The sequence below is a fragment of the Macaca nemestrina genome, chromosome 12, assembly GCF_043159975.1.
Source record: "Macaca nemestrina isolate mMacNem1 chromosome 12, mMacNem.hap1, whole genome shotgun sequence".
NCBI classification, from domain to species: domain Eukaryota; kingdom Metazoa; phylum Chordata; class Mammalia; order Primates; family Cercopithecidae; genus Macaca; species Macaca nemestrina.
In genome coordinates, this window is record NC_092136.1 from 76,875,287 (window position 1) to 76,897,045 (window position 21,759).

At 37.2% G+C, this 21,759-nt stretch overlaps 1 protein-coding gene across 2 annotated transcripts in view; it reads right to left on the reverse strand.

Moving 5' to 3' along the window:
- The window catches only part of LOC105468803 (remodeling and spacing factor 1), a 158,619-nt gene that overhangs the window by 20,984 nt on the left and 115,876 nt on the right, over positions 1–21,759 (reverse strand). The window contains exons 6-11 of one of the 2 annotated variants that reach the window (XM_071075345.1): positions 19,524–21,289; positions 17,304–17,510; positions 12,421–12,525; positions 10,354–10,433; positions 4,178–4,232; positions 2,787–2,896 (exon numbers count right to left, since the gene is read on the reverse strand). In XM_071075345.1, coding sequence (XP_070931446.1) covers positions 2,787–2,896; positions 4,178–4,232; positions 10,354–10,433; positions 12,421–12,525; positions 17,304–17,510; positions 19,524–21,289 — 2,323 coding nt within the window. Of the gene's footprint in view, positions 1–2,786; positions 2,897–4,177; positions 4,233–10,353; positions 10,434–12,420; positions 12,526–17,303; positions 17,511–19,514; positions 21,290–21,759 lie in introns of both variants that reach the window. The other variant, XM_011719180.2, reaches the window with a different exon arrangement.

A 21,759-nucleotide genomic window follows, 5' to 3' on the forward strand; every position in this document is an offset into this window, starting at 1 on the left:
ATCCCAGATGCAGATAAAAGATAATCAGATAAAAGATTTCTGAACACAACACTCCATGTATCTATATTCCCTTGGTCTTGGTTGTCTCATCTGTGATGGTGGATTAACACAGATTATCCCTTTAAGCTCTAAAATTATATACGAGTAAAATAGGAATTTAGGGTAAACTATGTTTTTTCGTATAAAATGTATTATGTAATGCATTTATTTTATACTCTACCTAGTTCCAAAATGACTGACATATTACAAAACAACTCAAACATGATACGTATTTCATTCGTACATGCTTATGTGCAATTTCCTTCCTCCCCTTCTTTCTTCCCTTCCTTTCCTTCCCTCCTCCCCGCCATCCTCTCTCTTACAGAGTCTATGATGCCCAGGATGGTCTTGAACTTCTGGACTGAAATGATCCTCCTGCCTCAGTTTCCCAAAGTACTGGGATTTCAAGTGTAAGCCACCATGCCCAGCCAATTTATGTGCAATTTCATTTGTGAGAAACGCTAGGTGAACGCAGAAAACTGCACCTAGCTGAACTGAGTTGCACAGCAATATACAAAACACACATACCCAAGACATCTACCAGTAACATCAGTTCACTATGTGTCATAAACTATAGCCTTTTGCATGTGATGTTACACTTTTCTGATTTCAGATAAACCTCCTTCTGCCACCACATCATAATTTACAAACTGCAATTCTCTGCTTCCACAGACAAGCTTCAGGTCTTTTCTCAGTATAAAACGCCATAGTTAATGTAGTATTTATGTATTTCTTACTTATTTAACATATGTCAAATGGTGCTCTCATTTTTAGTATATTCCTATCTTTTTTAATGCATTGCCAATGAAGTCTTTAATGTATGTCTCTAACCCCATATTTTCCATAATCCCTAAGGTTTTTCCTGTATAATTTTGCACAGCATGGTGATTTTTAAAAATACATGTTATGTTGCAGCAGAACTGACTTTACATTTGCACTTTCCATCTGTCAGCTTTGACTTCATACATATAGAAGAATACTTTTTATTTTTTGAAGTGTTTTTTTAAAGACTAGGATGGGCACTATTCCCGTGTATATGAGATTTTACTGTAACTGATTCTACCATATTTTTATAAAGTTTTAACACTAACAATAGAGGCAAATTCCTCCATGATTACTGATGTAAGTTTATAAATAAGAAGCAAGTTCAAAGTTAAGAGTTTTATAAAATCCACTGTTTTCCTTTTCCATTTCCAGTTATTCAAGTTAAAAAACTGCTTTGGTGTTATCCCAGATTTTAGAAGCTGTAGGCCGAAAAATGACCTAAAATAACTAACATATAATTTATTTATTATTTGAATAAGACAGCATGATTTAGTGGAAAGAACACTAGGCTGGAAGATAGGGTTTTAGAAGATATGGTTTCTAGGATTAGCTACTAACAATGACCATGGAAAATTTTCCTTTTCTGGTGTCTTTGGTGTTAAAAGGTAAACCAGGTAATATTTACTGATTCTTTCACTAGGTACTAATGAAGCATTAATTATCTGTCAGCACTATGCTAGGTATAGGGGACACAAGTCCATGTAAAAGAGACATAGTCCTTACCTTCACGCTAACAATCTAGTGATGATGAAAAATGTTAGTAAGTCATCACAACCACACTCATTACAATTATAAGTGCTTTCAGGGAAAAGAACTGGTTGCTATGAAGGCATATAATGGGGGGATTTCACATAGAGGCGGTTAACAAGCTAAAACTGAAAAGGAAAGTGCAGGTAAACAGTATGTACAAATGGACTAAAAGGAGATGCAGCAAATGCAGACAGTGTAAGGGAGAATGTGATAAGACAGAGTTGGAGAGGGAAGTAGAGATGAGACTATGCAGTGCCTTACTGGCCGTGTTAAAAGTATCAATGCTTGGCCAGGTGTGGTGGCTCACGCCTGTAATCCCAGCACTTTGGGAGGCTGAAGCAGGTGGATTACAAGGTCAAGAGATTGAGACCATCCTGGCCAACATGGTGAAACCTCATCTCTACTAAAAATACAAAATTTAGCTGGGCGTGGTGGCGGGCGCCTGTAGTCCCAGCTACTTGGGAGGCTGAGGCACGAGAATTGCTTGAACCCGAGAGGTGGAGGTTGCTGTGAGTGGAGATGGTGCCACTGTACTCCAGACTGGTGGCAATGCAAGACTCCATCTCGGGAAAAAAAAAAAAAAGGAACAATCCTTATCCCAAGAGCTATGGAAATCTGACAAACCATATTAAAGCAAAAGAGGATGACACGAACAGATTTACATTTGGAAAAGATCACTCTGCTCTAAAATTCTATGACTAGGCCGGGCGTGGTAGCTCACGGCTATAATCTCAGCACTTTGGGAGGCTGAGGAGGGCAAATCACCTGAGGTCAGGCGTTCGAGATCAGCCTGGCCAACATGGTGAAACCCGTCTCTATGAAAAATACAAAAGAAATTACCCGGGCGTGGTGGTGGGCACCTGTAATCCCAGCTATTTGGGAGGCTGAGGCAGGGGAATCACTTGAACCCGGGAGGTGGAGGTTGCAGTGAGCTGAGATCGTGCCATTGCACTTCAGCCTGGGCAACAAGAGCGAGACTCAGTCTCAAAAAAAAAAAAAAGAAAAAAAAAAAAAAAGAAAAAAAATTATATGACTAAAAATAGAAGGCAAGAAATATATATATACAACTGCTAATAATCAGCATGATAGGAAAAGCATATACTTCTGGATCATGCTGTGTACTTGGCAAAATAAATCCTCTTTCACTGTAGACATTTCCACACATTTCATACCTGTAACTTATACATTTCCTTGTTCTTGTTGACCTCCTTTCAAGCAAGTTTGCTTTGGATTTTTTGGAATCTTTTTTCTTTTCTTCTTGATCTTCAGAAAAGTCCGGCTCCTTAAAAAATATGATAATAAGCATCGAGGTTATTCCTTATGACAGAATAAAGTTCCTTGGGATAAACAGTTTTGTAATCTCCATCTAGGTAGCACATGTGAAAGGTTTGAAAAAGTTCGAGATGATTCCCTCCAGAAGTGAATAAACATGGCAACATCGAGTATACAGATTAAAAAGAATGCTGGTGATTAAAGGATGAAATCCTTCTGTATTAAAATTCTTATGCTTTTGTGAGTTTACAACCAGTACTTGTTTTAAAACAGTCATGATGAATTTTTTCCACTGATACATCTTTTAACAAATAAACTTGCAACAGAAGATGTTCAACAGGTATGCTGCCCGAATGAAAGATTTAGAAGAAAGGGGTTGCTACTCAAGGAAGTAACTTGACAGGCCATTTAAGCTTGTGATTTAATTAAGCCGGAATGAAATTACTTATACACATTTTTACAAATTACAAAAATTTACAAACTATGTAAATTACAAAACCACATTATATGCACTTTCACTCATGATATATACACCTTAGTTATAAATTAGACTAATAAATGCAAAACAAAGGTAATCCTTCAAAAAACCCAAACTGTGATGAACAATACAAACTGAAGTTTTCAACAATCCCCAAAGTAAAAATTAAAAATCAAATCTCTCCTAACTATTCTTTAGTCATTTTACATAAACAGCATGCAAAACAAGCTAACAACACATTATAAAGTTCAGCGTAAAAACAGGAAACATACTCCAAAGGTAAAAGCCGTAAGTTTAGTTTAGATGTGATATCACATTTTGGAGTCACCTGCATACATAAAATTTCAATCATGAGGGATTATGGGTGATTTCTCAAAGGTCTTAAATTTCCATTTTTAATACTAGTATATCATAGATTTAAAACCACCATCCAGGCACAGTGGCTCACACCTATAATCCCAGCACTTTGGGAGACTGAGACGGGCGGATCACCTGATGTCAGGAGTGCAAGACCAGCCTGGCCAACATGGTGAAATCCTGTCTCTACTAAAAATACAAAAATTAGCCAGGTGTGGTGGCGGACACCTGTAATCCTGGCTACTCAGGAGGCTGAGGCAGGAGAATTGCTTGAACCTAGGAGGCAGACACTGCAGTGAGCAGAGATTACGTGCCATTGCACTTCAGTCTGGATGACAAGAATGAAACTCCTTCTCAAAGTAAATAAATAAAACCACTAACATTACATAAGGTGGGTAAAATTTTAGAGCATTATGACAATCTCCCATTTAAAAATATTACAAATCAGAAACTTACTTGTGGAGGAATGATGTTTTCAATACTGATACCAACATACACCAAGCGTTCTTTTCTTTAGGTGAAAAACAAACAAAATACATGAGATTTGCTGAAAATAAAATTGTTACATAAACATCACGAATACACACAATGTTAAAATTACAATTTCATGTTAATAGCAGAGGGTAAGTCACAGAAATGTTAGCTATTATTTACTTATTTATTTAGAGACAAGGTCTCACTCTCTTGCCCAGGCTGGAGTGCGGTGGTGCAATCTCAGCTCACTGCAACCTCCACTTCCCAGGTTCAAGTGATTCTCCTGCCTCAGCCTCCCAAGTAGCTGGGATTACAGGTGAGCGCCACCACAACCAGATAATTTTTGTATTTTTAGTAGAGATGGGGTTTTGCCATGTTGGCCAGGCTGGTCTCAAAATTCCTGGTCTCAAATTCCACCCACCTTGGCCTCTCAAAGTGCTGGGCTTATAGGTGTGACCACTGCTCCTGGCCCATGTTAGCTATTTTTTTTTTTTTTTTTGAGATGGAGTCTCGCTCTGTCGCCCAGGCTGGAGTGCAGTGGCGCGATCTCGGCTCACTGCAAGCTCCGCCTCCCGGGTTCACGCCATTCTCCTGCCTCAGCCTCCCGAGTAGCTGGGACTACAGGCGCCCACAACCGCGCCCGGCTAACCATGTTAGCTATTAAGTATAAAACTTTAATATAGTATTAGTATGTGTGGGGAGCTCAACATTTCCTAGGGTTAAGATAACAATATAACAATATCTTTCAGAAATGACTTACATTGGTCAAATAAAACCTATAACTGAAATAAGACAAGCAACTTCATAAAGAGTTATGCTATGACGAGTTGATATGATTAGATGGAAAGCCACCTTTGATTAGACAAATTAGACCTTTGTTATGCTGGAGAAAGTTTTTAGTAATATTTCGGGTGTATGTATTAACATTTATAATCTCATGGTAATAAATATTGCTATAAAAATTATGTAAACAAAACCTTATCAAGGTCCCAGTGAATGACACTGAGACCATTCATTCCTTCCTATTGAAAGAGAAGAAAGCAATGCAGACATATAGCTCTGCTCTAGAAGGCCATAACTGAAGATAACTATAGCCAGGAAATGAAGACTTGAGCCAATGACATCTCCATAGTTTAATTTCCAAGAAACAAACCTTTGCTGATTTTAATTAAATTATATATAAAAAACCAGCAGGATGGATGGGTGTGGTGGCTCATGCCTGTAATCCGAGGCACAAGGTCCCTTGACACTAGGAATTCAAGACCAGCTGGGCAACATAGTGAAACGCCTGTTTCTATAAAAATTAAAAAAATAAAAATTGGCCAGGTATGGTGGCACACACTATTGTCCCAGTTACTCAGAAGGCTGAGATGGGAAGATTACTTGAACTCAGGAGTTTGAGGTTGCAGTGAGTTTTGATCACGCCACTGCACTCCAGCCTGGGTATCAAGAGTGAGACCCTGTCTCTTATTTACAAAAAAAAAAAAAAAAATGCGGGTGTTTTCCCTGGTTCTCTGAAAGTTAATCCAATTCAAGGACAGCTGAGCTCCGACATGCCTCTGTATGTTAAATTGAACTGAACTGAAATAGTAACCATTCTGTCTCCCTCTGCTTGTAATGTTCCTTATATAAGGATATTAATGTATCCAGCTGGCTAGGTCTTTTAGAGTGCAGCCTTTAGTGCCCTTCTAACAAGAATATTCATGGTCTTTTTAGAGATAGATTGTGATGCTATTAAAACCAGTATGTTTAGAAATCATTCAGTGGACTTCTAAAACATCACAGAGCATCACACCATCAGGTCTGTAGACAGTTGCTTGTTAGCCACTAAATACTCACTGAAATGTACATCCATCCCTCTTTTCCACAAGACTGTAGAGACCTCTAAGGTAAAGACCACATTATATACTTCCTCATTTGATTACACTCATTGGCATAAAGTAGGTACCCAATACATGTTGCTTAAATGTTGAATGAATGCATAAACAGGGGTTGCTTAGGGAGTAAATAGGGAGTAAAATGCTCTTGTATTACAACACAGGGAGTAAGTACGGCTCTAAGCTGCTAGGATGAATGCTAAATAAGTTATTTCACAGATTTTTTAGAAGTGAATATAAGTGCTTACTTTAGAAAACTGAACGACGATGGCTAGAATTTACAGCTAGTATTTATTTTAGAAACACACATATTTTGCTGTTTAGAGCTCCTAAGATTCATATATACGTGTGTGTATACATGCACACACACACATACAAGTATTCTAGGAACTATAAACAGCAACAGCTTTGTTATCCAGATTATTAGGGAGAATCAGCAAACACCAACAACAATTGGTTAACCAGCTCTGTGTCAGACTGGTCTTCCTGTAACAGTAACTTTCCTCTCCTTTCTATACACAATCTGAGAACTCAGAATGTGATATAAAATCATAATTACAGATGTCCTCTTAAAGGATGACATTTAAAGCTGGGTGTGGTAGCTCACGCCTGTAAACCCATAGTTTTGGGAGGCCAAGGTGGGCAGATCACTTGAGGCTAGGCGTTCAAGACCAACCTGGCCAACATGGCAAAACCCTATCTGTACTAAAAAAATACAAAAATTAGTCAGGCATGTGGTGTGTGCCTGTGGTCCAAGCTACTCAGGAGGCTGAGGTGGGAGGATTGCTTGAAGGTGGGAGGCAGAGATTGCAGTGATAGCACCACTGCACTCTAGCCTGGATGACAAAGCGAGGCTCTGTCTCCAAAAAATAAAAAAGACGCCATTTAAAAAAAGAGGATTACCTAGAGTAGGAGAGAAAGTAAAGGAACTAGTAAATTGGAGACAGTAATATAAACAAATATTGTGGCATACTTTAAAACATCAATTTCTAAAAATCAAAATATTTCGTAATTGCAGTGGCATATCCTATAGTATATGAGGCTGTTGTCAAAAGTTTTCACCAGGCTTTTACACATATAAATGGTATATGCATCAAAGGGCTCCAAAGAATAAGCAGATAAGACATTCTTAGTGGTTTACATTCTTGGCTTTTAGAAAGAATACATTCTCAGCTGGGAGTAGTGGCTCATGACTGTAATCCCAGCACTTTGCGAGGCCAAAGTAGGTAGATCACTTGAGGTCAGGAGTTCAAGACCAGCCTGGCCAACATGGTGAAATCCCCGTCTCTACTAAAAATACAAAAAAATTAGCTGGGCATTGTGGTGCATGCCTGCAATCCCAGCTACTCAGGAGGCTGAGGCAGGAGAATTGCTTGAGCCCATGAGGTGGAAGTTGCAGTGAGCTGAGACTTCACCACTGCACCTGAACTCCAGTCTAGGTGACACAGTGAGACTCCGTCTCAAAATAAAACAAAACAAAACTCTCTTCCTTAGTCGGTGAGCCTATTAGCTATCTACATTTCTGAGACAAATCAGCTTCAGGACATGGGAAAACCACTAATTTCTGAAAAGGATAAGCAGTTTTGAGCAAGATGGAGGCAAAGGAAAAATCTAGTTTTTATTTGTGATTTAATTTAAATATCTTTAGTTATATCTTTTGCAGTGTCAAAAATAAAAACAAGAGAAACAGCACATCAAAATAGTCCTAGTAATTTCATACAGGATCATTCTTTATTTTTTAAAATGTTCTTGGAAGATATTCCAAATATCTGAAACACAAGCAGTTTATGGAAATAACCCAGGGTTTAGCTGGGTGTGGTGATGGGCACCTGTAGTCCCTGCTACTCGGGAGGTTGGGGCAGGAGCATCCCTTGAGCCCAGGAGTTCCAAGACCAGCCTGGGCAACATAGTGAGACCCTGTGTTCAAAAAAAAGAAAGAAAGAAATAACCTAGCATTTCTCAATTCAAAGTACTTTTGTGTCCTAGTCAATTTGAGAGATTAACTTGCCTTTAAACTAAGTAGCATCCATTACGAGCCAGAGTGCTCAAACTGGGTAGCAAAAAAAACAAAACCTTTAGGTTCTGGAGGCTGAATCCATTATTATGGTTCACCTTTGCACAAGGTAAAGTGAGAGGATCAAGGGACAAGCTGATTGCCTTAAGGCAAGCTAAATTTGGAGGGCAAGACTATGAGTCAGGGGATATAAGGTAAAGAAGTAGCAAATGAAGGTAAAATCAGGAGATAATACTTAGATTTCCTCAATCATACCAGTGTATAAACGGGCATCAAGTCCTACAGATTAATCCTCTGAAAATTCTCCCTAACACCTTCACCTTATTATCACAATGCCTGGCCTAATTCAGGCCTCTCAGGTTTGCTATTCCAACAGTCCCAACTCTTAATTCATTCTTCTGTTACCACAGCATTTTTTCCTGAAATAAAGATATACTTACCTATGTCTCCTTTGATGGCCGCCCCACTTACTATAGAGAATAAGTCAAATTCCCCAGCCTGGAAAGCTATTCGCAATTTAGCCTTCCTCAGCTTTTACAAAAATCTATCTACTATCACTCATCTACTGTCACTTTTACACTTTGCCTTTGCTCATGTTTGTGCTCTTTGTCTGAAATACGTTCATCAGTATAACCTCAATTTATCTTCCAATGCCTCTCCTGAGAACCCCAAATGCTATGAGAACTAAAATGCTCCTCCACCATGTTCTTGTATTGCTTTTAATATACCTCCACTTTTCTACTTTATTGTATCATTGGTTCATATGTCTGTATTCTCTAATAGAAGGTGAGTTCCATGTAAACAAGAGCTTTGTTTTTGATCTTTCCTCTTCAGTTTGGTACACAGTAGGCGAAAATGAATGTGCAGAAATAGATTAATTAAAGAAGGTACAAATAAATATAAACTATTGTCCTGATTATGAATCCCCTTTTAAAGATTAAGCTCAAGTTCAGTCTTAAGAACTTCATCTAAGAACCCTTCTCCAGGCTGGGCAGGGTGGTTCACACCTGTAAACCCAGCTCTTTGGGAGGCCGAGGCGGGTGGGGAGGCCGAGGCGGGTGGACCACAAGGTCAGGAGTTGGAGACTAGCCTGGCCAAAATGTGAAACCCTATCTCTACTAAAAATACAAAAATTAGCGAGGTGTGGTGGCGGGCACCTGTAGTCCCAGCTACTCAGGAGGCTGAGGCAAAAGAATCACTTGAACCTGGGAGGCGTGAGGTTGCCGTGAGCCGAGATTGTGCCATTGCACTCCAGTCTGGGTGACAGAGCGAGACTCCGTCTCAAAAAAAAAAAAAAAAAAAAAAAAAAGCCTTCTCCAACTGCTTTAGACCACCATTGCAATGCTATATTGAGAAGAGGGCATCTCTTATAGTTAGTAGGACACAATTCAGCATTTAATACTCTTTATTTCACCAATGTTAGCTGCCCACCCAAGGAGATGACAGGGATAACTAAATTATAGATCAGTTCTTAGAGTTTTCTTGTATTCTCTACAATACTTAGTTATGGACACACCCTCCACAATACTTGGGCCAATATTTATTCAGAGAAGGTTCCGACAAATACTTCATTTATTTATTTATTTATTTTGAGACAGAGTCTCACTCTTGCCCAGGTTGCAGTGCAGTGGCATTCACTGCAACGATTCTCCTGCCTCAGCCTCCGAGTAGTTGGGACTACAGGTGTGCGCCACCACGCCCAGCTAATTTTTGTATTTTTAGGAGGGACAGGGTTTCACCATGTTGGCCAGGCTGACCTCAGGTGATCCGCCTGCCTCGGCTTCTCAAAGTGCTGGGATTACAGGCGGGAGCCACCATGCCCAGCTAGTTCTGATAAATACTTCAGATCAAAAGTTGGCAAACATTTCCTGTAAAAGGAAAGATAATAAGCATGCAAGCATGGCAGGTCATAAGGTCTCTGTTGCAATTACTCAATGCTGCTGTCGTAGGGCAAAAGCAGCCACAGACAATATATAAACAAATGAGCAAGATTGTGTTCAATAAAACTTTATTCACAGACAATAAAATTTGAGTATCATATGATTTTCATGTGTCATGAAATATGATTCTAGTTTTTACCCCGCAATCATTTAAAAACATAAAAAACATTCTCGGTCAGCAGGCAGTACAAAAACAAAAAGCAGGCTGGATTTGGCCCACAGGCCACAGTATGCCAATCCTTGTTTTAGATGGATCCATTTATCCATACAGTGAAAAATTCTGCTCTCATATTCCCAAACAAAACATTAACACACATATAAAAATACCTTCGTTCGGCACGCTCTTTCTTCTTTAAGGCAACATCCAAATCCTGCAACTGTTCCTCTAATTTTTCACAGAGCAGTTTCTGAAGAAGCAAAATAGATAAGGGTCATTTTAAACAACTTTTAGCAATCATTTATTACATACATGTTAACTTCATGGGTAGTGTGCTCTGAGAGCTAGAAAGGGACCACACAGTAAGTGAACAATGAAGCTTTTCTTGTGTTTAATCAAATAAAAGGTGCCTCAGCATCCTTTGAACAGAAGATGAGCATAGTACCTTTAAAATAAAGCACACGTTAAAGAAACATACAGCTTTGCCAAAAGAAACGCATTCTGTATCTATCCTACTGGCAATCATCAATGTTTAAAATAGCATTTGGTTCGATATGTGTATGCAACAGTGATTATACTTTTTAAAAAAGATTCAAAGATGTTTTAAAGGGAGAAGGTTATATGTACGATAAAACATAATGATGCCAAAAACTATTTTTTAATAAAAGAGACTGGGCTGGTGTGAGTGCAGTGGTATTTACAACTAATTGATCACAACCAGTTACAGATTTTTTTGTTCTTTCTCCACTCCCACTACTTCACTTGACTATCCTTAAAAAAAAAAAAGAGACTGGAAAAAAATATACAAACAATGCTACACAGTTACTGAGTTAAAACAGAGCTGAAAAATGTAATTGATAATAAAACTGTGCTAAGCCACAGAAGTCCATTTCACAGAAATGCATAAAGCTCATTATTTTAATTTAATTTAATTTTTTGAGACAGATCTCACTCTGTCACCCAGGCTGGACTACAGTGGTACAATCTTGGCTTACTGCACCCTCTGTCTCCCACGTTCAAGTGATTCTGGTACCTCAGCCTTCTAAGTAGCGGGGATTACAGGAGTGTGCCACCATGCCTGTCTAATTTTTGTACTTTTAGTAGAGATGGGGTATCACCATGTTGGTCAGGCTGGTCTTGAATTCCTGGCCTCAAGTGATCTGCCTGCCTCGGCCTCCCAAAGTGCTGGGATTATAGGCATGAGCCACCATGCCTGGCCAAACTTTTATATCATTTAAAAAAAATAATTATTACTACTTTTAAATTTTTTAGAGATGGGGGTCTTGCAATGCTGCCCAGGCTGGCCTCAAACTCATGGCCTTGAGTGATCCTCCTGCCTCAGTCTCCCAAGGAGCTGGGACTATAGCTATGTGTCACCATGCCTGGCTTAATCCATCATATTTTTATTTTTTTTTTTTTGAGACAGAGTCTTGCTCTGTTGCCAGACTTGAGTACAATGGCGTGATCTCGGCTTACTGCAACCTCCGTCTCCCAGGTTCAAGCAATTCTCCTGCCTCAGCCTCCCGAGTAGCTTGGACTAAAGGCGTGTGCCACCACGCCTATATAATTTTTGTATTTTTAGTAGAGAGAGGGTTTCACCATGTTGGCCAGGATGGTCTCGATCTCTTGACCTTGTATCCATCCGACCACCTCGGCCTCCCAAAGTGCTGGGATTACAGGTGTGAGCCACTGCGTCTGGCCTAATCTATCATTTTTAAGGCAAATGAAAGTAGGTTTGTGAGAGAAAAGTAACCAATGAGCACAGTAGCACAGAAATAACCTGATTCTTCAGCTTCCAAAAAAAATTTGCCTAAGATAGAAGAAAAAGAGAATCTATGTTTCTCCTAACCCTGATAACACCATCTATAAAACTACTGACAAATACAAAGTAGGCAGAAACCAAAAAAGAGGATGAAACAAAGTGATACATAGGAAGAAACATATATCCTTCCTTCGATATATCTACACTTGGTGCTTTTTGTGCTTATAACAAATACAATAAAAAAAACCGTTCATAATTTTACAAAACTTAGAAGGCTTCTGATAATTGCTTTGGAAAAAAAACAGAAAGGAAAACCTTAAAGCTATTAATAAAAGGTAGAAATCTAAACAGAGGTAAATATTATTTACACATTGCTTTGAAGGTTAAAAATATTCATTCAGTAGCTATTAAACAGTTATTATTAATTTGAATACAAACTCAAAGACTAGGAAAACAGAAGTGGGCGGGGTCTTACATGTTGGCAAGGTGGGCAGAACCATTCTCCATCTGGGATGATCATCAGAGGAGGGCGAAGGCAGGCAGTATGGTATCCACTATCGCAAGAGTCACACAGAAGAATCTGAAATAACCACACTGACGTCAACCTAACTATGGCTAAAATTAAATGACTCTTAGGTTAAAGACATTTCAGTATTTCTGAGTACTATACTGCAAAGCATTCTTTATTTGCATAAAGCTAATAAATAAAAAAAGCTCTGATGATTAGGGATCTGACATACCAATATTTATTTATTTATTTATTTGTTTGTTTGATGCAGTCTTGCTCTGTAGCCCAGGCAGGAGTGTAGTGGCATAATCTTGGTTCACTGCAACCTCCGTCTCCCAGGTTCAAGCCATTCTCCTGCCTGCCTCAGCCTCCTGAGTAGCTGGGACTACAGGTGCCTGCCACGACACCTGGCTAATTTTTGTATTTTTAGTAGAGACGGGGTTTCACCATGTTGGTCAGGAAGGTCTTGATCTCCTGACCTTGTGACCCACCCACCTCGGCCTCCCAAAGTGCTGGGATTACAGGCGTGGGCCCACCGCGCCCGGCCCATGTTAATTTTTTAAAAAACCTAAAAAAAAATTAAGCTACAAAATTTAGTTAAAAATAACAAATCCTTTCTGACCTAGAGTTAGAATCCTTTTTCATTCAGCATATAGCCATAAAGGCTATAACAACATATTCTTTATAACAAAGTTTTAAAGCTCAAGTATCAAAAACTACCCTACCACACAGAATTTTTAAAACACAAAAAATTTCCATTTTAAACAGCATTTCAATTACTTACCTGTAAGAAACACTCATGGTTCTTTTTACCATGTAAATTCAAATAAGGAAGAGAATGAGGTATAGAAAAAGAATACAACTACATTCAGAACCGTCATGATATAATACAAAGGTTCGTAACATCACTTAGTCTTATAGTTGCTTTATCGGTATTTAAGAGGACCAAGGTCTAAAACTTAACATAGTATGTTCGAAAATGTTTAACTTAAAAGAAAACCTTTTATTTTTAAATAATTTTAGATTTACAGAAGAGTTGCAAAGATGGTACAAAGTTCTCATATACCCTTCACCCAATTTTCAACACTGTTACCTCATATAACTCTGGTACATTTATCAAAACTAAGAAATTAACATCAATACTACAAACTAAACAACAGGCTATTCAGATTTCACAAGTTTTTCCATTAATGTCTTTTGTTGAGTTTGAATCTTGGATATCATATTGCATTCAGTTATGTTTTGTTAGTATCACCCAGTACATAACTGGGGGATTTCTTGGTCCTTTTTTGTTTTCCCTGACCAACAGTTTGAAGAGTACTATAGTAATCAGATATTTTTGGTAGACTGTCCTGAAATTTGAGTTTGTTTGATGTTTACTCAGGATTAGACTGGGGTTCTAGGTTTTGGAGAAGAGGGGAAGTGCCCTGCTCACTGCATTGTATCAGTGGATACGTGTTATCAATATGACTTACTACTGCTGGTATTAACTTTGGTCACTTGGTTAAAGTAGTATCTGTTGGTTTTATCCACTGTAAGGTCACCTTCCACACTCTATTCTCATGATAAGTACAGCCCACACTCAAGGGTAAGGGAATTAAGTTTTCTAGAAGTATGAGTATCAAATAATTTGTGGATATATATTGAAATCTCAATAGTAATAAATCAATAAATAACTTGGGGGAAATGCACTGAAATTACGCCAATATCTTCTCTCTCCTTAGAGTTCTGCTCACTAGTTTTAGCAATCACTGGGATTTTGCTTGCAACGATTATTACTGTGGTGTTCTGATGGTGATTTTCTATCTCTCTTATGCCTTCTACATATGTTATTAGGAATTATTCTGTAAGGAAAATAAGTCCCTTCTTCCCCACATTTGTTTATTCAATTATTTATATCAATATGAATTAATGAATATTTATTTTAGTCTTTGGGTTACAATCCAAAGCTATCATTATTTAATTTGTTGTTGGAACTGTTCCAGCCATGGACACAATGGAAGCTCTTTCAGCTTGTCTCTTGTGTCCTTAGGACTTGCCTGCCTTTCTTTCTTTCTTTTTTTTTTTAAAGTACTTCCTTACTTTCTGGCACTACAGGATGTTTCAGGAACATCTTGTATTTTCCATGCCAAGCCTTAGAACCAACCATTTCTTCAAGAAGCCCTAGCTCCTTTACTGGATAATGGTACTTGGAAACCAAGATCTGGATGCTCTGAAAGCTCATTGCTACTGGCAACTACTTTTCATCTCTCTCAGAGGACAGTGTTTATATGTGTATGTATATGTATACACATATATCTTTCTGTGCCTATATTAAAATAAATATGGAGTTCATGCTAATATCTCCAGTTCTAATCTACCATCATAGGGTTCATCATAGCTCCTATTATCTATGCTTTCTTTATTTGCTCAACCCTAGTACAGATGAAGTTTCTGCAATCCTAACCTGTACCATGGGTGTGGGAGGAGGCACACCATTACAATGCATCACCACTTGCTCCCAATACCCAGGGTTTGGTAGTTACTTTAGTATTATACTTCTGGTATACAGTTGATTACATAGGCACATGCAGACTAACCTGGCCACCTAAATCCATTTATCACATAGTTTCTATAAGACATAACCTAAATTTCAAATATCAAAATTACAGGTATACTTTTAGAATTTATTTCTAAAGTGAAGATTGTTTCTACTCTGCAGTAAAGTCTCACTAAATAAATACTACCATGTACGATTTCCAAGTCTCAGATAATAATCCATTTATTTTGACTAAAACATCTAGAAAATTCCTTAGAATTCTATACTCATTTATACGTTTATTGCTTTTCTGCTGTTAAAGCTCAATTAAGACAAGGACCATGTCTTTCTGGCTCAGCAGCATATTCTTATGATTTAACATAGAATAGCTGCTTGATATTTTGACTTGATGTTTATCCTTAAGCACTTGACATAAGAAATCTACCATATTTGGGATCTTCGGTTTCCAATGTCATTCACAATATAATTTCTGCTCACCCCATTTTACCTCTCATTTCTTCACATCAGTTCCTTACAGCAGTCATTGATGCCTTAGGTAAAATGCACTCTTTTAGTTTAAAGGGACATTAGAAAATGGTAAGGAGAGAACACCAAGTGTTGCTTTTTTTCTTGATTTAGAAAGCAGAAAAAGACTACTATCTTAAATGTCCTCTTGGCCTTTCTCTGTATAAAAATATTGATTTAACTTACATAGACCTTGATGATCATAAAATGCTTAGAGGAATCTTCTCAGCATAATTTCAACATCTATTCTTCTCAGAGCTCAAGTCATTCACTGGTTTTTACTTGAGCCCTTAAAAACTATTGGGTTATGATAAACTTCATTGATAACATTTAGTTTCCAGATATGATATTAACAGTAAAAAAGAAAAGACTAAGTAAACCAGAATTAACTTTTACCTAGCACATAATATGTATCAGAAACGGTGCTAGGCAACTTTACATGAGCTGTTAAAAACGCCCCTCAGAAGTATGTAGTATGAGTCACATCTTACAATAAAGAAATCAAAATATAGGGAAGTTAGCTCCTGATAAGTGGTATCCTGATAAGTAGGATCTGAATTTAGGATGTCTGGCCCTATGCTTTTCCCATCACATCATAACGCCTTGCAGGAAAAAAGAGCCTGGAGAACCACTCCTTAGGAATTTTCCAAACTTTAGAGGATCTCAAATCCTGGTCCACACGATTCTACTCAGGTAGAAACATCTTTCTTTATATTTTCTTCTATTTAATAGCTGGAGTTTGCCTTTAAAGTAAAATCTAGTCAAAAGAACAGCACAGGTGCATAGAATTAGGTATAACAAGGCTATTTCCTCAACAGACTCACTTATGAACTGCAAATTATATATATATTATATAGATATAGTATATAAAATAGATTAGATACTGATTCTCCTGATTCAGGCAGCCTTTGAAGCACTTACTTCCGGGGGAAAAAGCTCCCTATAAATGCAGTACGATTCCTTTTTGGAATATATCTGGTGTATGATTTATCTCTTATAAATTAAAAAAAAAAAATTTTACGTTAAAAAAATTTTAGTGGGTATATAGTAGGTGTATATATTTATATGGTACATGTGCTGTTTTAATAAAGGCATCTAATGAGTAATAATCACATGGGGTTACTAGGGTATCCATCACCTCAAGCATTCATCATTTCTCTGTTTTAGAAACATTCCAATGCCATTCTTTTGCCATTAAAAAAATTTAAAGCCCTACTACATTACTACTTGACTTACATGTTTTTATAGGAAGGCAGTAAGGCCTTCAGGCCTAATTTACTTAAAGCTGGCACTTCAAACATATCATTATAAAGTTACCTATTTATCTTACCTATTTATCTATCCAACCATCCATGAGACAGGGTCTTGCCATGCTGCCCAGCTTGCATTTGAGTTCCTGGGCTCAAATTCTCCTACCTCAGCCACCTGAGTAGCTGCAACTACTGGCATGTGGCCACCATGCCAGGCAGAAATACCATTATAAAGTAATTTAAAGGGAAAGAAGAAAAACTTTAAAAGAACAAACTAAAAATACTTGAATACATTCATCAATTTGTGAGAAGAGATTGAGCTGTATTATTATGTAGAGGAAATATCAATGTATAAGCTAGGTAGAATGAAAGTAGGATCTTGATCGCTGGCCTTCCTATAATTAGGTTGTATGAGAAACAGAAATAAAGGTTACTCTGTAGCATACAAGTTATCATCAAGAAATTCAAACCATGATAAAACCCAGAAGAGTTAGTTGCTCTGGGCAACCTCACCATGTCTGTGATACGAGTATTGTTCATTTATATCAGGTACATACAAGCTCAGGATGGTTTGGAAGGCCACATTTTTTGCACGGTTCATCATCATCTGCTAGGATGGCTTCTTCACTTTCCTTTTCTTCTCCCTCTTCTGAGGCTGCAGATGATTTTTCACTGTCAGACCCTTCACTTTCATCATTGCTGGAGTATTTCCATCTGCCACGTGTCCGAGAACCAGTCCATCGAACTTTGCCTTTGGGTTTTACCTTGTATAAAATAAAAAATTGGGATAATTTGATATAAGAATGTCTTTTAAAAATCTCCTGATTCCATGTCCATTGTATAATATTCAGCCACTATACCAAAAAAAGGAGAAAATTATTATCATCTCATCATCAGATATAGCTATGGTTAAATTTTGGTATATATTTCCACTATTTTTTCTAATTTTTGTTTTCTTTTTTCTTAAAATTGAACTATAATGAACATTTGGTCTTATATTTTTCCTAGTCATATTCTCCTAACATTACTATAAATGCCATTACATAACTGTTTGTATCTAATCCTCTACTAGACATTTAGGTAGTTGTTTCCCATGTTTTTCACTTTCGTCAACAATGTACTGTATCTTTATAAATATTTTTACACACATCTCTGTGGTTAGGATAAATTCCTTGAAGAGGATTCTGGGTCAAAGGTCATGCACATTTTAAATACTTTATAAGAGAATGATGACTATATTCTCACATATTTTCATGTAAAAATTTAAAATCCTCTATTGGAGATAAATTTTAAATTTTAAATAATCCAGAACTGCATAAAAAAATCCTGACAAACTTAAAAACATATACATTCAGAGAACAAATTTACAATGTGATTAACAGCTTTTTATTGTTTAGTTTTTTACTCTTTCAACTTGTACTTTAGTTTATTCCTACACTATAGGTCTCTAGAAAAGAACAAAATTAATTCTAACAACAAAAGAGGAACCCTAAAAAAAAATTAAAAATTCAGTATTTCAGGGAACACAGGATCACTTACAATGAAAAATGATCTGATTGTTTAAATAAATTAAAAAGAAAAGTAGCACTTTTAATTATGAAAAATTCCCATCGACTAGCAAAAGACTTGTAAAATATTTTGCTTAAAATAACAGGGTCATAAAAAAGTGAATTCTGATGAGTAACACCAATATTAATGAGTAAAATGGGGGAAAATAGGCACTGTCATACACTGGTAATAAGATGCTATATTAATGGGGCCTTTTTGGAGGGCAATGTGGAAGTAGCTATCAAAACTTAAAATATACATGTCCCTTGACCCAGCAATTCCAATTCTAGGAGTCTATTCTAAAGAAATACTCACTCATGTCCAAAAGGATCTTCAATGCAGCATTGCCTGTAATAGTGAAAAATTGGAAACAACCTAAATGTCAATCAGTAAGTGAGTGGTTAAATAAACTGAGGTATATCCACACTATGGAGTACTGTGTGGCCATTAACAAGCAAAAGTATACTATACTGACATGAAGAATTCAGAGACACTTTAAGTGAAAAACTCACAGAAAAAATGAACATATTTGATCCAATTTTTAAAAATAAGTACATATTTATGAACATCCACATAAATGCATGAAAAAGGACTGGAGGGCCGGGTGCAGTGGCTCATGACTGTAATCCCAGCACTTCGGGAGGCCAAGGTGGGCGGATCACCAGGTCAAGAGATAGAGATCATCCTGGCCAACATGGTGAAATCCCACCTCTACTAAAAATACAAAAATTAGCTGGGTGTGGTGGCCCGCGCCTGTAGTCTCAACTACTTGGGAGCCTGAGGCAAGAGAATCACTTGAACCAGGGAGGCAGACGTTGCAGTGAGCCGAGATCGTGCCATTGCACACCAGTCTGGCAACAGAGCAAGACTCTGCCTCAAAAAAAAAAAAAAAGGACCGGAAAGATGCTATACCCCAAACTGTTAATAGTGGCAATTATCCCCAAACTGTTAATAATGGCAATGGGGAATTCTCATTCTATAATTCTACAGGATGGATATTATTTGAATAGTTAACAAGGAGAATATATTTCTATACTACTTTTAATTTCTTAAAAAAGTTAAAAGATGACAAGAGTATAAAGTCTGAAAAGGTATCTCAGAGGAAGAAAGATACTTTTTCAGTTGTCTTTGATGACTAAGTTTTAGACAAAACCAAAAAACCTATGAACATATAGAGACAAATATTTTTAATTAAGAATTAAAACAAGTAGAAGTTTTACCTTGCTTACTTTAGAATTTGTATCCTTCTCTGATTTTTTCAAAATTTCCTTTTTGTCAGTTTTTTGCAAAGCTGTTGACTCTTCCTCCACCTCATCTTCTCCTTCCCCTCTTTTTTTATCAGCTTTCTGATCTCTGATCTCAGCCACTTTTGCAGTGGGTCTAGAGATTCTTGGAGATCTTCTTAAAGTACGACCCACATTTGTTTTCTCCTCTTCCTTTTCTGTCTTTTCTTGCTTATTTTCTGGTTCTAGAACTTTGGGGGGAGAATCAGGCTTCTTTTTCCGACTTGATATCCTGATTGTTAATTTGATGCCTTCTTTCTGCCTTTCAGAGGTTATCTCTGTATTTTCTGAGGCAGTGGTTACTTCTTCAGGAACCAACTTATATTTGAATTTGCTTTTTTGCATAGAACCCTTTGTCTCAGAAGGCTCCTCTATGCCAGATGTCTGGGCATCGTCCAGATTATCCATTTCTACCTTTGTGAACTCAGAATCCTCTTTTAGGGTTTCTAGGTCTACTTTTTTCACAGACGGACCACCAACAGTACCTGTACTCTGGCATTCTACCAATTCTTTTTCTGAAGCTAGTTTCTCACAGTGGTCAATCATATTAGATGGTGGAGAAGTTTCAGCTGCCTCAGGAGAGCCAGGCTTTTCTGACTCTAGAGTACTCTTTGGAACTTCTTCTGGTATTGGACTCAATCTTTGTGTGTCCTTATCAAGAAAAGTCTTTTTGGACTTCTCTAACTTTTCAAGACATTCTAGGATTGGTGGGCGCTTATCCTTCTTAGTTTTGGGAGACTTTTCTTCAACTTTCATGGTACACGACTCAGTGGTAGATAAAGCAGTTTTTAAAGAGAGATCTTTTGCCATCTCAGAAGACTCAAGAGAAGTTTCCATTTCTGGAGGACCGGGTTCCTCTATTTGTGCTTTTTGACTATGGATGTCTAAGACTGATATTGAACTATCTGCATCTTTCCTCAAAGGTGTTGTTTCTTTCTCAAGCTCACCTATTTTCAAACTCGTTATGACAGAATTTAAGGACTCTGTTCCATTTCCCTCCATGATGATATTTCTGTCCTTAGAGGGGCTATAGCTCTCTTCCTTTGTCTCATAAAACTTTGTCTCTATTGGTTCTGTCTTAAAATTTGGAGCTACCCTTTCGTCACTAACTTCTCCATTTACCAGCTGTTTCCCTTCATAACCCAAAGCAGTGATTGTAGAGATCCTTTTACAAGTCTCTTCCTCTTGTTTTATTTCATCTTTCAAAAACTCTTTTGTTGGAGTAACTGATTTACACAAAGGTCCCTTGACTGGACTGTCAAAATCATCACTCAGTTTAATTTCTCGTTTTTTTAGTGGTATCTTGGCCTGCTGGTCATTTTTAAGTTTCTCAGTTTCTTCAGTAGATTTCTCAGTAATTTCATGAGAAAATTTAATATTGCCACCAAATTCAATCCTTTCAGGCTCCTGCGCCACTGGCCTCTCCATGCTACTTTTGGTATCTTTAGGATCTGCTCTACATTCCTTCACTTCAACTTTAATGGGTTTGACATTTTCCTTGAAGGAATCACTTTCTTCTTTGATGATCTTTTTTTCTTCATTTTCTGGCAAAGGTTTTTCTAGCTTCACTATGACTGGCAGTTTCACAAGTTCTTTTTCATCTTCTTTTTCTTTTTTCACAGTAGTCTCTTCTAGAACATTGGCTGTAGAACGGTTTTCTATATCCATAGGCTGCTCCTCACTTTTCATCTTTTCACTTTCTTTCTGTTCCTCTAAAAATTAGAAAAAGTTTAATTACATGAATAGAAACTTTCAAGGCTATAAAATATAAGTCTTGGTATAATATATATTTCCATTTAAAGTTTCTATTTTAAAAGAGGTGGCCTTTGTCATTGGATATTTGACAATAAGAAATAAAATCTGACAATGAAGAAAATTACAAAAATGTTGAAATACAACTTCTAGATATTAAAAAACATTTAGAAAAATTTAGGTTTCTGATTTTACTTTTTGTTTCAGTGTTCTCAATGGATTGCAAATATTTATGCAGTTCAAATAATTTATTCAAATTCAAGAGATGGCTTAAAAACATAAAATTGAAAATGCTACATAAAACATTTCCAAAAGACCATATTTGTTTTACAAACTGACAACTGTTCTTTTTCGCAAGTCACTGAGCACTTCATTTCACTTGTACCAGGAACACAGCAGTGGGAAAATGAAAAATATAGAGAGACAAAAA